At 40.5% G+C, this 17,036-nt stretch overlaps 1 protein-coding gene across 1 annotated transcript in view; it reads right to left on the bottom strand.

The window, feature by feature from the left end:
- Positions 1 to 2,500: 2,500 nt before the first annotated feature.
- raph1a (Ras association (RalGDS/AF-6) and pleckstrin homology domains 1a) overlaps positions 2,501 to 17,036 on the bottom strand; it is a 98,071-nt gene continuing 83,535 nt past the window's right edge. The window contains exons 11-20 of the mRNA XM_084724441.1: positions 16,588 to 16,662; positions 14,021 to 14,105; positions 11,583 to 11,704; positions 11,365 to 11,430; positions 10,239 to 10,382; positions 10,001 to 10,111; positions 8,825 to 8,923; positions 8,465 to 8,585; positions 7,395 to 7,525; positions 2,501 to 5,183 (exon numbers count right to left, since the gene is read on the bottom strand). Coding sequence (XP_084580567.1) covers positions 2,823 to 5,183; positions 7,395 to 7,525; positions 8,465 to 8,585; positions 8,825 to 8,923; positions 10,001 to 10,111; positions 10,239 to 10,382; positions 11,365 to 11,430; positions 11,583 to 11,704; positions 14,021 to 14,105; positions 16,588 to 16,662 — 3,315 coding nt within the window. The 3' untranslated portion in view covers positions 2,501 to 2,822. The remainder of the gene's footprint in view (positions 5,184 to 7,394; positions 7,526 to 8,464; positions 8,586 to 8,824; positions 8,924 to 10,000; positions 10,112 to 10,238; positions 10,383 to 11,364; positions 11,431 to 11,582; positions 11,705 to 14,020; positions 14,106 to 16,587; positions 16,663 to 17,036) is intronic.

Raw genomic sequence — 17,036 nt, 5'->3', positions numbered from 1 at the left:
CTTTTTTGCCTCTTTTAAGCCTTTTACTCTCACCCGTTAGTTTCTGCTAGTCGTTCCACATTAGCCGCTCCCAGGCTTCCTTCTTTTTGTCCAAATCTAGATTTTCTAGCTGCAGTATCTGACAAATACGGCAGTGTTTGAATAGTAAACCTAAACTTCTGACGTCAAAATGTCAGAAGTTTAATATAACAGAAGTGACAGTCAAGGGTTTCTGCAGGGTATGATGTTACCACACATCTGTGAGCATTTTGTTTTTCAGGCACTTGTTCCTAGGACATCCGTTAGGCATCGGGCTTCTTTGATCATTTAAGATGCTAAGTGGACACACAGCTTTCATAGCTAACTAGTAAAGTGATTGGCCAGTTGTTAAGATGACAAAAAAGTGAGTGATAATCACCTTCTTTCAGACTGGTTTCACTGCAGTTGCTTAGTCTGCTAGCAAATAATTACCTGAATTAGATAGGATAGAATCTGTTTAACCACGGCGGGAATCAAGTATGCCACCAAAATGTGTCCAGATTAGTTTGTTGTTGCTGACTGACTGACTGACTGACTGACTAGCTAAGGCTGGGCTCAGATTAAAGGAGGTTCTGGCTGAATCTCTGTGAGACCTCCTTTAAGTAGCACTGGGTGATATGGCCAAAAATATCACAATCAAAAATTTAATTTCGTGATAAATATCAAATCTTTTTTTTTTAAGTTTTAAGGGTGATTTTTGCTCCTGAGTGGAAGTTGAAGAAACCAGACAGTTAACTGTGGTTATAAACTTTTCTTTATTGACAGAACATGACAAACACTTGCCACTTTCTGCTTGTTATGTGGTCATATTGTTTCAAATGATGAAACAGATTTGTGATGTTCCCCAGCTTAGCTGACATGTGTCTTTGGCACAATTTGCAGTGCTCTGTTTTTTTTGTCTGCTTATAAACAGCCATAATATCTCTAAACTACTGAGACTGTGTGACCTTTCTTATCAGCGCTGGTCCTGATTTGAGCTGGTTATGGGCACTGTGTTTACTTCTGTGTTGCTCTCTCTCAGTTTGCTTAGCAGTATTTTGCTTAATCTGGACCAAGCTAATCAACATACCTTTATTTCTGCAATATGATTGGCTGTTTATCTTCTTCTGTTTAATGGGGGGTAGCAGCTAGTGTTTAATGTGCATTAGTGTCCTGCTCTCCCAGTGTATGGGTGATTTAATTATACTGAACAATTGTTAAATTTCTATGGAGGAAAATTTTATTGCAGTCATATTCATTTTATCACTCAGCCCTACCTTCAAGACAACTGGGGCTGAACGATAAAATATCTTGTCATGTTTATTTTGACTGATATTGCAATTACATATGATATAGAATATTTGATTGAATGATATTTTTTTTTACTTACTTGTTATTTTCATTGAGAAACATTAAAATAATTATAGTGTGATTTTTGTGGGGTCCTTTATCAAACAGAGACATTTTCTTGAGTGTTTAAAATATGATGTGTATGCTGGGACATCTCTGAAACTCAACAATATTCAATTTGAAATTGTATTGTGAGGCATATTGTACCTTTAACAAATGCGTGTTCAGCAATTTGAAAATTGCAGTAGGACATATTGTGATTTTAATAAAAATTTTAAATAATTGTTCATCACTACTCTGCTGTAGTATTTGTAATAATATTATGTAATGCAATTTGATTTCAAAACACCTGTAATCTGAGCTCAGCCTCACTGGCTGATTTTGTAGCTGATTTATAAAAAGTACTTCAGTTGGCGTGCATTTAAGTATTAAGTCTTTTCCCTTGGGAGTCATCAACCAATCAGCCATGAAGCTCTAAATTTAAAGAAATATAGTTTGATGAAATGATCCAAATATAATCTCAGAAAATTTAGCTGTATGCTAGTTTGGTGACCCAGATCAACACTCTGTACAGACCCATGTCCAGTCGAACTCCCTCTCTTTTTACACTTCTTACAAACGTAAAATAATTATAATAATAACAGTATCTTTCCAGTATTAAATAATCTTATATAAAAACACACAAAAAAAGTTTGAAATAAATGGCAATGCTCCCACACCCCTGGTTTACAACATACATTTCCATACACATCACTCCACTTTTGCATCTCTTGGTCCTTCCACTGGTCCCCCATTCCCTTTATCAGTAAACAACATCCATTGCCATGGCTCCATGCAGTACCAGTTACTTTTCAGCAAACTGTCTTTGTTGCTGTCGTCGTTTCAAGTCTTGTCTTTTGTATATTTCAATGCAAAGCTGCACAGACATAGTGGAAAAAAAGCTTGATAGGTGGTATTTCTGGCTTGCTTGTATACATACACACACACACAGATTATATGTATGTATATACATATATATGAATATACATATACATATATACACACATATATATATATACACACACACACATATATGTATCTATATATGTATGTGTACCTGTGTATCTATATGTGTATATATATATATGTGTGTGTGTATATATATACATATATATATATATATATATATATATATACACACACATATATGTACACATATACATATGTGTGTGTATAATTAATGTCATTGGATTAAACAAGTACTGGTAATGATAGTAATAATGAGTGTGATAATAATAATGAGGATAATAGGAACAATCACAATCTAAGATTAAGAGTAGGAAAGACAGCTTGCTACTTGCTCAGAATCCAAGGGTGGAAGGTTGAGGAAGAGGACAGACGGACAAGTCAAGACAGACATTGATTACTTCTTCTCTGCATGAACAATGAGATGTAGATAGTTCAGTTCTTTAGGATCCACCTCATGTCCATACTCTCTACCACTCACTGGTCAGTTTAGTGCTTTGGTCCCGTTTTGGAGGAGCGGGAGGCGGCCCTCTCCGCAGCGTTGCATAGCCTGAGATGTTGGCATGTTTAGTGGATTGGGAGTGTGTGTGGTGGCGAGACAAAGTTTGGGAGTGTCCACGGACACTCTGTTGCTGCTGCAAGAGCTCAGGGGGAGGAGGTGGGAGGAGAGCCATGTCGTCCATGGTGCCCACAGGCTCTATCTTAGAAGAGGAGATGAGGTGGGTAGAGGTGAGTGAGCCATGGCGGGACACTGACTTCCTCTTAAGAGTGCGGTTGAGGTCTTCCAGAAAAAGTGGCTTGAGTGCCAGGGAGCCTGGCCCTGCTGATTTTGGGGAGGTGGGGGGAACAGGAGAGGAGGAGGAAGAATATGAGGTCAGGGAGGGAGGCGGGGTCTGAGACAGAGGAGGTGGCGAGAGGGGCATTGTATTGTCATACTGAGTTGTGTTGCTGGTCCGCCGGTTCAGTGTTGGAGGAGGGACTGCCCCCTTTTTCAGTGAGCCTTGTTTCCATGATGATGATGAAAAGGAGGAGGTTGCCAGCTGTTGAGGAGGCTGCATCTGAGGCTGGGGGTTCACCACAGCAACCTTTGGGGGATGATGGAACTCTGACGGGTGGGGAGGAGGAGGGAACAGCTCAGAGTCACTGGGGGGAGGTGGGAAGTAGTCAGGTGATGAGTCAAGTTGGGAAGACTGGGAGGAGGGAGGAGGGGGGGGAAGGGATGGGAATTCAGAGGACTGATGGTGTTGGCCTGTCTGCAGCCCCTGAAGTACTAATGGGAGGTTTGCCAAGTTGAGCTTCCCTGGCTTAGGGAGTGGAGCAGGGAGTGTTGAGGGATCTTTTGATGGAGACCCGGTCGTCGAAGAGCTGGACAAGGTACCTGTTTGAGGAGCTTGGCCAAATTTGTTAACCAGGCTCTCCACCTTCTTTGGCCTCTCATCCTGGGTCTCGCCCCGGATGGAGGAAGCTCTTTGTGGGGTTGGTGGAGGCCCCCGTTTGGTGGATCCTGTGGATGAGGTGGAAGGTGACTTCTTTATGGGAGAGCCAGTCTTGGAGGATGAAGAAGGAGGAGGAGGGAAATCTTCTTGGGAGCCGACAGGAGGAGGTGGGGGGAACTCTGGAGACTGCGGAGCCACAGTGCCTCCTGGCTGCCACTTTGGTTTGGCCTTGACTGCTGGAGGAGACTGAGGAGCAGAGAACTTAGATCCTTCCATGGAGTTGGAGGCAGGCAGAGAGAAAGGGGCAGAGTTTCCTGGAAACTGATTGACAATCTGTTTGACCAAAGAGGAGGTAGCTGCCGCAATGGAGACAGAAGATGAGGAAGAAGAGGGAGAGAGGGCAAGATTTTTGGAGGAGAGGCTGTGCTGCTTTGGCAGAGTGGGAGGTGGCTGATTTGGGGAGTGTCCTGTTGAGAAACTTTGCTGCTTTTTAATGGGCCCATGGCCGCTGTGGGGCTGCGTTGGTGACACGGGTGAGAGGGCAATTGGAAGAGAAGAGGGACCCGAGGGTTTGGGAGCAGTTTGAGGGGGAAAACCACCAGTGAAGGTTTTGGGAGGTGCAAGAGGGGGTGCACTGGGAGACAGAGATTGGAGACCATGCAGGGAGGTCGGAGGAGAAAGCTCAGCTGGAGGTGGTGGAGGAGGAGAATTATCCTCAGCCACTGGTGGGCTGAAGTCATACACCATGTTGGGAAACTTCTGTGCCAGGAACTGCTGGAGGCCACTGTTAGAGAGTTGAGGACAGGAGTTAGGGATGGGATCTGGAGGCGGGGGTGGTGGTAATCCATTGGCTTCCAGGCTCTCTGGTGGAGGAGGCGGGAGATAGTAGGACTCCTGCATGTCTTCCTCCAGTGGGGGCGGTGGTGGGAGACCAGAGGGGCTGGATGGTCCAAATTTCAGGGCGGCCATAGCTGAGCCAGGAGCCGGTGCTGTGGGTGGAGGAGGAGGAGGAGGTGATGGTGGTAGTGGAGGGGAGGTGCTGTAAGCTGGGAGGGTATTGTAGTTGGGTTTGGTGAACTGGTTGGGAAAAGCAGGTGAGGCAGCTCCTGTCGGCTGTGTCCTGGACTGAGTCTGGTTCTGTAAGCGAGCCAGTGTGCTGTACTTAATGTATGATGAGGTAGGTGCTGACTGATGGGCCACATTAACGACGGGGGGAGGAGGTGGAGGTGGAGGAGGCGAGGGTGGTGATGGAGAGGAATCCTCAGATTGGACGAGGCTGCCGGTGTAGCTGGTCCGGGAGGGTGGGGTCTGAGGCTGAGAGAGAGGAAGGGGCTGGGGTGAAAGGGAAGGTATCTGGACAGGTATAGGCCGACTGATAGGGTCTATCTTCATAATCTGGAGAGAGAAGAGGTAGAAAGGAGGAGCAAGGTACAAGAGACCAAGGGAAACAGGGAGGAAGAGGGAGGAAGAGGGAGGAAGGGAGGATGTAGGGAAGTAGGGAAAGAAGCAGTTGAAAGAGGAGAAGGGACACATAAGAAAGTGGTGATGAGAGGGAAGAAGAGAGACAAAGATACAATAAGTAACAAACCATGGTCATGTTCCTGAAACCAAACAATCCAACACAAGATGCAAGAAATCAAACAGCCAATTAGTGCAGTGTGAGAACAAACACTGAAACTCCAGACACACACTTCTCATCCACTAGGTTTGTCAGTTTTTCATCGGCAGCTGTAAGAAATGAGAAAGAGGTACTATGGATCAACTAAGGTTGGTTGATTTATCTGTCCATTTCTTTAAAGGGACGGTTCAGATTCTTTGAGATGGGGTTACCTTTAGTAGTTGGCAGTCCCCAGTTTGGAGAAACAGCAGGAACACAAGTGTAGGAAGCTAAGCAACGTAGGTGGATAAAGTCAGCAGCAACATATTTTAGCCACCCAAAAAAACTGTATCATTTTAAGCGTACGCTATATTTATTAGCAGAATATTTTCACAAGTTTACCTTGCAGTCAAAAAGCTTCTTCTAACAGGAAACTGCTGTTATCTGAGCCAAATACCACTCTCTCTTGCTCAACCAGGCTCTTTTGACAAAAACACTGGTTTTACTTTGCAGAACACAGTAGACCAGCAAGGTCTACCACTGCCTTGATTGTTAGTTTGTTTGTGTGACTGTTTGACTTTGATGAATTTGAACTAACCTTTTACAACACCAAAGTCACACAATAACACAAAGAGACTGTGTTATAGGAGGCAAAATTGAGTTTGGTTGGTTTGGAAAGAACAATATTTTGCCTTATGTAACAGCGGCTTCCCCTTGGTAAGGCTGTCTGACAGCAAGGTAAAGCAGTGTAAATAGTCTAAATATAGCGTACATATTTATATTGTTTTGCTCCTGACTCTGTCCACAGTAGTACATGGTTTAGGTTCCTACACCAGTACTTCTGCAGCTTCCCTAAACTGGGGGCTTGTTGCTATCTACTATAGGCAATACACTGATTTTGGATAACAACCCTATTCCAAATTATCTCAACGATCCCTTTAAGGCAACTTCATCATACATCTAATTTAGATGCAATTTATCTGCAGTTTGGCTGAACCTGACACGGTAATAAGTTCCAGTTTAGCTATTAGTTGAGCTTTGAACCCTTTCTGGATTAACTGGACCCACCCTAAACTGCAGCCATGATGCAAATTGACAGAGCAACAGCCCTATCTGTCTGTCTTTTATGTTATCGAACAGGTTGTGAACTTTCAAGCTAAGCACTGCTGAGACTGTAAACAAGGCATCAAATGTCATTTAACAGGTTATAATCTGGTTCCAAACTGGGTCAAATAGGTGGTAAACTGGATCTAAAATGTGACAAAAGTGCCCATAATTGTGCCATAATTGTTATATTATTTGTTGGTTACGACATTCCATCACAACACAAAGTTAGAACAAATCAACAGTTCAGTTACAGCCATTTAAAAACAGGGAAACAGTAGACGAGACAGCTCTTATATACAAAGTCAAGCTCACCTCAAATCAGATAAAGTCATATAAGGTTCAACAACAGTAAACAAAATTTGAACCCCTGCAAAATCTAACAAATCAAATGTAAACCTACCAAGATTACTTTTTATATTACTGCTGTAAATGTAAAATTTGGATTTGTCTGTTATATTCTGCAGAGTAACAGAGGCAATTTTTTTTGTCAAACCAGGCATTGTATATTTGGCTTGTATAACTGTGGTTTCCCATAGGAAAAGACTGTCTGATGGAAAGGTAAAGCGGCGAAAATATTTTCAATATTATCTATGGTTGCAAATACACTGACTATGGAGAAGTATATGCATACATTGCAGATACAAATTCTCACTAGGACAAACCCAGGTCAGTAAAAACATCAAAACAAACATCTTAATGTTTTAAAGGCTGCAGCCAAACTGTTACCATGCCCATTACATCACTTTCTGCCTAACCTCCACTCCCTCCTCCTGCACAAAGAGGAACTGGCATTCGGCCCTTCATCTTTGACCACTGGCAGGGAAGCAGAGGGGAAATGTAGTCCACAAGTGAAAATGACAATGACAGGAAAGACCAGTGTGTGCTTGTGTATGTGTTCCCACCTCTCCTTGTGTTCCTCTCCTCCAGGCATCAGAGAAGATGGAGCTGACGACACTCTGGGAGCGGGTGTGGCCTGCTGATGTCATCTCTGATACGCCACTGTCTGACTGGCTGGAGTGGTTGGACTGAGACTCTGGGGTGTGGACACACAAGCAGATGTAAGTTTTATTGAACTTTAACCGCTGATAATGATTCTTATTCTATTTTTGACTAAATGGTATTTGTTGCCTCAATACTGTACTGGACTGTGACACTGCATACAGTGATATTACATGGTAAATTCTTTTGTTTTGTTGTTTTTATTTGATTTTATAAAAGGACTGCTACTGACTGCTGCATTGCTTTTGTTTTGCAACTGCACATAATTCAAACATTCATTGGCATTCATAAGTCATGCCACTTTTTTTGCGCATGCTTAGGTCATGGATGGGTGCTTTTATTTTAATATATAAGGAAAGCAAAAGCACCTTAAGTTAAAGGACAAAAATTTTTTATACAAACAAAAAAATAAGACTTTACTAATCCTTTATTAATCCTTAGGGAAATTATTGTGCCAGATTGCTTCAAATATACAGTACCATAAAAATAAAAACAAAAGTATTAAATGGAAGATCAGTGGTTAAATCTCTGGCTCCCTTTAGTGTGCATGTTGTATCATTGGGCAAGATATGTATTAAAGTGTATGTGAATGTGAAATGTAGTGTAAAAGCACTTTGAGTAGTTGGAAGACTGGAAAGGCACTATACAAATGCAGGTTCATTTACTGTAGATAGAACTAGAAGGAAGCTAAAAATACAAAAAAATAGTATTTGTCCAGTCCAACCTACTGTCTGTGGATACCCAGGTACTTGTATTCAAGGCTGTACACATCAAACTTATTATGTAATAAAGGGCATTTTTTCAAGTCTTCATTTTTTTGTTGTAGGTTGTAGTACCTTGAGTAATATTAGTATGGAAAAATGACAGCTGTTCATTTTTTTCTGTTTTTATATAACTTGTATACAACCTCTAAAAATAACATTTTGCCCTTGAACTTGCATTGAATTATTTTAACCAAAGCAGACAGACAAACCTGGAAGGCTGGAGGAGCTGGATCCTGACTTGATGGAAGAAGAAGAGATGGAAGACCAATCATAGGCTGCCTCCGTTCTCCTCATTGCCTCCTGGAAATTGATGTACAGCTGCTTCCCATACTGATAGACAGACAGACAGACAACAGGTAGTGGCTGATATGCAACTATATGAAAATAACAACAAAGACATTAACTGCACTGGAGCAATCTGATTTTACCAAGATTTAATAGAACAGCACATTAAGCATACATGCATGGAGACCTTATGAGTATAAATGACAGTGTTTATACAGTACCAGACATTAGCATATGATACAGGCAGCAACACGGCAGGTTTTGTAAAAAGGACAAGTCACTACCTTGGCGATTCGAATACTGTTGATCCATTGTTGGAGGGTTCTGACATCATCACAGCAGAGGTACTTGATGTACTGAGACTTCTTTTGGATCTGAGGGTGCTATTGTGCAAAAATACACACGTTGTATTACTCTGTAGGATACTTTGTTTACTGGTGGTGTTATTACTGCTATTACTTAGTGCTACTGCTACAGCTCCTATCACAATAGCTGCTACAAACAAGAATAGTTGTATTCATTTTCTGAAACTAAAATCAAATGACAATCAACCACACAAGCTGCTGGTGGGACTGAAAGGTTTTAATCAATACCACTTTGTTCTACATGTCTTATTTAGAATTTTGTCAAGAATGAACTGTTTGTACTAACCAGATCCCATAAAAAAACAACTTTAAATTCTGTGCTCCTCAGCACCACTAGAAGCTCTGAATGACTAGGCTGAGGCAAACAGGCACGTGACAAAAACTCAAGGAAACTTCAGCTGAACTGCAGGAGCAGGGGTCAGTAAGAGAGGACAGGAGTGATCCTAAGTAAAGGTTGTAAAAATGTTCAATATGTAGAGCCAATATTAGTAAAATTTTGTGGGAAAATTGTACACTTCTTATGACAGCTCACATTCAGGCATGTTACTACAGGGCACTGCAGCAATGGCAGCTTGCTTACATCTGGTACTTTCCTGGATTCATCCATAGATTCTCTCTTTTTTAAAATAAATAATCAATAATGTTGTGATATATATCAGAAAAACTTTTTTTTGTTGTTTCAATTGTTAGTGTTACAGTTGCACCCATTCAAGAGAGACTACAATGTAAGTATATATACATATATAAGCATATAGAAATATAGCATTCAAATAGAAATAGTATGTAGAGATAAAACTAAGAAATAAAAATAATTGTACATTAAACTATATACATCAGTAAAAAAAAAATAGAACTAAGAGGTGTAAAAATATGTAAACACATATGTACGTAAGTGATGTACAACAATATATACAGCAGTGGTACACCTGCTAGTGTAAAACAACAGTATGCTGAAGATGGGGACAAGGATACCTGTATTATAATAAGAGTAATGGTTGATTTAAATGCTCAGTATAAATAAATAAATAAATAAAAATGTATTCCAAGCCTCATCACTCCTGTGTATCCATGTATACTGTGTGTGTGAGAGTGTACCTTCAGCACCATGCAGTAGTCTGTAGGAGCCTTGTATTTGCTCTTGTAGTCCTGGCCATGATATACATTAACATGATCCAACTGGAGAAAACACACCAGGTCTCTGGATGCCTGTACAACACATTGAATTTCACACAAATTATCTTTTTATAGTTTTACAATAAAAATTTTATTACTTTTAAACAAAATACAGTCGTTTCTCTTTTTTGTCCTGTTGGCTTATTTTCACTACACGCACCTTGGCCTTTCCCTTGGGAACATAGTAAATGCCAGAAGCCCTCAGCAGAAAGTAGCGTTTCTTCCACGATTTCTTCCCATCTTCTTTCAGCCACAATACTCCCTCCATCTCGGGGACGGACACCGAGCTGCCGCCAAAACACTCCTGATGCACAGACAGACAGATCTGACTCCGTTGCTGAAGTTTTACAGAATATGCGAGTTGCAGGTCTACCATTGCCTCAATGGATTAGTTTGTGTAATTATGTGACTTTGGTGTTTTAAAAGGTTTTAAAAGGTCGGATTCAGGCAATAGTCACACAATCAAACTAACCAAACAAAGCAGCAGGAGACTAGCACCTCCTGTGTTCTGCCAGGTAAAATGACAATAGCAGTGAGAAAAGAATGATATCCGGCCTACATAATGGTGGTTAATGTGATATAACTGTCAGCATCTGCAGTGCTTCTCTCCAGCCTACAAGCCCAACAACCTCCAGCAAGAGGGCAAGAGAGGGCAGCCTGCAATGGAGGGGAGTGGAACTCAGAACCCTCTAACTGTGAGGCAACAGTCAGCCCTCTCATCTGATGTAATGTCAGGTGAAAATGATAGTGATGCAAGGTCAAATACTGTGTATGAAAGGATCAGACAGAAGACCTTACTAACCACATTAAATGGAGACTCTTTATAATATTTGCTTGCTCAGTGTTAAAGTGTATCATGTCAGAAATGATGTGTGCATGACTTGGACTGCCACTTCTGGATTTTTGAATGCTGTGAAAATGTGGTTTGAAGCAGAATATTTCATTAGATAAAACATATTGTGAATTTTGGAAATGATTACTACTCACTTTTTAAAATAAATTTAGACTTCTGGACTTTACAACAGTCTCTTATTCAAAATATTTGGACCACACAAGTCAGAAATGACCCAACCACTGGAATCTAATTCCACCAACGGTGTAATACTAATAATAAGCTTTATCTTCAACTGTGCAGAGATACCGGGTTCAAACAACGTTATGACTGAAGCTTTAACCTACTCAGATCAGCCCTTCTCAAGACTGTGAGATGGAAACTTTCCAGAGGACACCTGGATGAAGATGCATTTGAGAAAGTACTTCTGTGCAAGAGGAGGAAACAAACTAACCTCCAGCAGAGCCTCTTTGTTTCGTTCAGCCATCTCACATGTCTCTTTCCGCCCCAACAAATAGTTCTGTAGCAGACAGGGAGCAGGTATGACATAACGACAGGAGAGGAGACAAACAGCTGGCTAGTAATATAAAAACATGTGTATAGCTTTAATTATAGAAGTTGCCTTTTAGTAAACCCTGACATGTTTTTTAATGTGTGTGTATGCAATCTCACCTGTGGATTTTTGAACAGAGCATACTTCTCGATGCGCTCGGTGAACATCAGGCGGTTCTGGCTGTCTCTGGTCCAGTTCAGCAGGTTCTCCACCAGGTTTTCATGATCCTCGAAAATCCGTTCTGCCCAGAGTTAATTCAGTATTTCAGTTGATTCTAAGTTAAGTCAAGTGGACCAGGATAATATACAGAGCTCAGTGATATAAGCCTGTTATTTTTCTGGGGAACATACTGCTGCATAATGACAGCCAGTATAGTAAGTAGTAAGTATAAGTATAAGTATAGTAAGTATAAGTAAGTATAGTAATAAATTAATACTTAACTCTGTCCTGTATTTCAATTGAACTTCTACTCCGTTTTATCATCAGTAAACAACTATACTGGCAGGACAGATAATAGGCAGATAGGTCACCTATCCTCCTGTCTGTGTCAGGTTATCTTGGCATGGAAACTGCCAAATATGAAGATTTTTGCACATTTTTTGCTGAATTCATCCAAAATCTCAAAATGAAGTGCTTCAAGCAGGTCTGCAAGGTTCAGGCTCTGACTATAGTAAAATTTGGGGCTAATTTGATGTTATCACAATGCTTTCTGTCAATTTTAAGCACATGCTCACATCATTTATTCGGGACTGGGGTTACTGCTGGGGCTTTCTCTGCTCATAACCCTGCAGAGGCAGCATGGTTCATATCAATCTGTTGCCGTTATTCATGCTCTTTCAAAATCAGTGTCTTTTACCCCAGCTGCCCCCTCGGTGGCTTTCAAATGATTTTTTCTATGAGGGACATGCACAAAACAAAGTCAGCTGTGACTCACCATCAATTTGTGGACTACTGTGTTGACCTCATGAACAAAAAGTGCCTTTTTTATTTGGGGCCAGATGGACTTATATGAGTATAATGTGGTTTCACTGTGACAGAGACCTTGATATACCTCAGCTTATACATATACAATCCAAAGCTCCCTCACATATTTAACAGATAACAACTAACCTGGTACTATTTTTAACCTACTGTATCACTTGTCTAATAATTATAACAATTATTATTGTTATTATCTTGCAACCCTTCATCAAGATCTGAAACAGTTGGTTTTGCATACCAGTTCACTGCAGTTTCACCACAAAGAGCATGTAGCTCCACCTTCTTTTCTTGGTTTGACCCAACTGTTATGGATAATAACTTAACTATTACTATTGTATGTCTATACCATAATATATCAAAAACAATGCATGCCAATGAAAGAATTGAGGTAATAATGTGGATACCCAAACAGGCAACTGGACATTTTGCTTATGCAGACCATATGAAATAACTGAATGTATTATTTGTTGTGGCATCACAACATGGTTTGGTAACATCACTTCACATCAACTTCAAAAACTACCTCCTTAATACTTAACACTATAAGTATTATAACAAATAATGTAGCTTCTTCTTTTTCTACTACTACTAATTATAATGAAAATAGCTGTTCTTTTTATTACTTATTATTACTAACCATAATAACATGGCTCTGAATTTCCTGTAGGGTACACAGTGAGCGGTCAGAGTTTATGATCTGACAGGAAATCAGTTTGCCAACTTGCCAAAGGGCACTGGTGGCACTGGTGTATGTATGTGCTGTCTCCTCTCTGGAGCTACAAACACAACTTACTTCCTCAATGAACATCCTGGCCTATAGTCTAGCTTTTACAAACATGTGGAGTAGATTTGTGTAAATGAGGAATGAGTTGGCTGAACAAGGCAGAACAAGCTATACTTAACCCTCTCTCTCTTTTCTAACAGTGCTGACTGGCTGTTCAGCAGAAGCCCTGAAGATGTAGGTTAGATCACACGCGTCACTGCACCAGACCTACATAACCACTGTGTGTGTGTGTGTGTGTGTGTGTGTGTGTGCGTGTGTGTGTGTGTGTGTGTGTGTGTGTGTTTGTGTGTGTGTGTATGTGTTTGTCAAAGAGTGTTAAGGGGAGGTGAAGCTCGTAGTACAACGTGTATTGGTAAACACATATTTTGTCCCCCAAGGGAAGTGTGTGTGTGTGTGTGTGTGTGTGTGTGTGCTAATATCTTTGTGGCACAATGTTACTCACTAGTACAAGAACAAACCTAACTAACGTACTAAACAATGACCTTCCCTCAACACACCTGGAATCTGGAATAGTTCGTGTCAAACTAGTAATTTACTAAATCAGTCCAGGTCTCTCAAAAGTCTTTTCTGTCTTAGCAAGTAAATTGATCAGAAATGACTTTAATGTGTTGCTCGAAAATAATTTAGCAAGTTCAAAATATAAAGCAATTAAAAATGTGAACACTAATGTCACTGAAGTATCTTGAACTGCAATAGCACTTAAAAAATATGTGGGGTGTAAAACACTCATCTATACATATATTTGTGTGTGTGTGTGTGTGCGTGCGTGTGCGTGTGCGTGTGCCTACTCACCCATCTGCAGCTCACTGATGGTTTCCACCAGTGACCAGTCTGGACTGTAACCACAGTGAGATTTTTCCAGCAAACTGTCCAAAACCTAAAAAACAGAAGACACTGTGAACATAACACTGAACTAACAGCACTACAGCTGTTAGAGATGCTAGTAATGCTGTTAATGATACTATTAGTACTACTGTTACTGCTTCTAATATGTTGCTACTGATGCTACTACTTCTGTTAATGATGCTAGTACTGCTGCTCCTAATGCATATAGTACTATTGTACTACTGCTAATGATATTAATACTGTTGCTAACAACCCTGTTATTACTACTGCTAATGGTGCTAATACTGCTGCTAATGACCCTATTTCTACTACTGTTAATGATGTTAATACCACTGCTAGTACTGTTGCTGAGAAAGCTATTATTACTACTGTTCATAATCATAGTACTGTTGCAATGACTACTACTGCTAATAATTCTAATACTGCTGCTAATGACCCTGTTACTACTTTCGTTAATGATGCTAATACTGCTGCTAATGACCCTGTTACTACCTCTGTTACTGATACCATTTCTGCTACTGTCAATGATGCTAGCACTGTTCCTACTGGCGTACTTAGGACTACTGCTAATGATGCTAATACTGCAGCTAATGGCTCTGTTACAACTAGTGTTAATGATGCTAGCATTGCTGCCCAGAACGCTGGCTTGTCAGTAAAAATAATGGCAGTGTTGGAATTTTGTATCTTCAATGAATGCAAGTAAAGCAAGCCAACAGATGGAAGACAGATGGTGTCTCATGACTAAAGAGAGGGAGCAGAGTTAATGAGAAGCAGGAATTCAGAAAAAAAATTGTAATTTCTGTAGATCATGGAGAGACAGAAAGAAATAGAGAGAGAGAAAAGGAGTCAGAAAGACAGTAGGAGGGTCTGATGGTCAGGGCTGAGTGATGGGACACATTGGTCAATGACAAAGGGAAGAGACGAGTAGAGGAGAAATATAATAGATACAATTATCTAACTTACATGACATTAAGTAGTTGTTTCTCTTGTTTCATTTGATGCCTTGCATTAATGCTAACTTAGTAATAACAGTTCATTAAACAATCAGAATTACTGGATTTATGCCCATGGAACAAACTCGTGGCCAAAAGAATATAAAAGAATAAAAGTAGGTCAAATGTGTTCTTTCTAAGTTCTGGGCTCACAAAGTCTACATCGTGGGGAAAGGGATCTACTGGAGCTTTTTCATTTGTACTTTTGGCTGCACCACATGTAACCATGCTGCTCAGATTTGCATTCCCATTACCAACTTTAACATGCCAAGCTGAGCCGAGTTGTGGCCGAAACAGATCTTCTTTGTAGCGGAGCCAAAGCAAGCTTGATCCACCTCCAAGCGTGCCGCGGCTCCTCCACCATGGCCAACATGTGACAACCCCCCTTCCCTCTGTGTATTGTGAGAGTGAGTAACTGAATGTGGTTTGAGGTTTAATTTCTCTCCTGTATTGCTGTTTTTATATTCTGGTATCCACCTTTTTTGACTGTTTTGTGTTCACCTACAGTGCAATAGGATTCATGTTAAGTTAGTGCGGATGACAACCCAACATTTCCTGTTTTTACTGCTACATAATAGAAATTTTTGAATAACGAAATACTGGGAGACTTTTAATGTGCATGATTGTTCAGTGTCTGTTACCTTGCACTGTCTGTCTTTCTTTCTGTCCATCATTTCTCCAATCCACATTCCTCAAATCCCCTCCAAACCTGCCCAGAGACAATTGAGGGGCCAGCCTTTGCATATATGGTGTTTGTATCTGTGTTTTTTAGTGTGTTGTTTAGAAATCCAGAACTACTGTCAGTTACTTTTTCCCCAGTGCCACAATCTACTGGAAATACAACCATGCACCATGCGCTTTAATGTGCCTTTGAGTCTGAGCCAACTCAATAACAGTATATAATAACAGAAATAATCACTCCAGACTCCTCTGACAAAAACAGTAATTTTACCTTGTATAAATTAATATTTGTTTAAGTGGATGCTATATTTAGAACTTTGTTGCTGCTTTACTTTCCTGTCAGACTTTTTTTTTTTTCCAACGAGAAAGCAGGATTCCCTTGCCCTTTGCACAAAATTTTTTGAGAGGGAGTTTAGGGCAGACTGGGGTAGAAAGCAATGGAGAGTGCAGGAATAGGTTGTCACACCCAGAAAGCCCAAACTCAGCACATAAAAGGCCCAACCCCATCATATGAATTTGTTAATGATTAATTGTTAACATTTTCAACTATCAGTTAAGGAACATACACAAAATTTGCAATTCTACTATAGGTGTTGTATCAGTAGTAGTAGTAGTAGTTTGGCCGATAGTCGAACCTCGGATTCAGGAGGAACAAAGGAGTGGTTTTCCTCCTTTTCGTGGAACACTGGACCAGCTCTATACCCTCCACAGGGTGCCTGAGGGTTCATGGGAGTTTGCCCAATGAGTCCACATGTGTTTTGTGGACTTGAAGAAGGCATTCGACGCTGCAATACATTACAATTACTGCAGCCTTTCTAGTGTGATGTGAGCCGATCATACCTGTCTGACTGTCTGTCTCTCGTCCACCATCATGGTTTTTGAGCTCTCATCTGACAAATGGACGCGAATCACCAACTATGAGGAGAGAAAGAAAGAGAGAAGATAATCATTTACATCATTGTTGTCAACAACTCAGTGCCAAATTCTACATATATATTCTACAATAGCAAAAAGTCATTTTTAATATGGAGAACACGACACTGTAACATGGTTCAACTAGTCTGATGACTGAAAGGGCAAGTAGACAAGATAAATCTAACAGTTAAGTAAGGCTATAAGAAATCACAAGTTATGGGTAAAAGAAATTGAAAGCTCAGCATCAAATCTGTGGAGATTTAAATAGGAGCAAGTTCCTGTTTCAGTGTCAAGAGCACAATAATGCCTCTATGCTGGAATTAACAGGCATGTGGCTTTTAGCTAAGCTATATATACTTAATTAATTATATATT

Source organism: Lutjanus erythropterus, chromosome 8 (assembly GCF_056507025.1).
Source record: "Lutjanus erythropterus isolate fLutEry1 chromosome 8, fLutEry1.hap2, whole genome shotgun sequence".
NCBI lineage: Eukaryota > Metazoa > Chordata > Actinopteri > Lutjaniformes > Lutjanidae > Lutjanus > Lutjanus erythropterus.
This window is presented reverse-complemented; position numbering and strand designations above follow the sequence as displayed.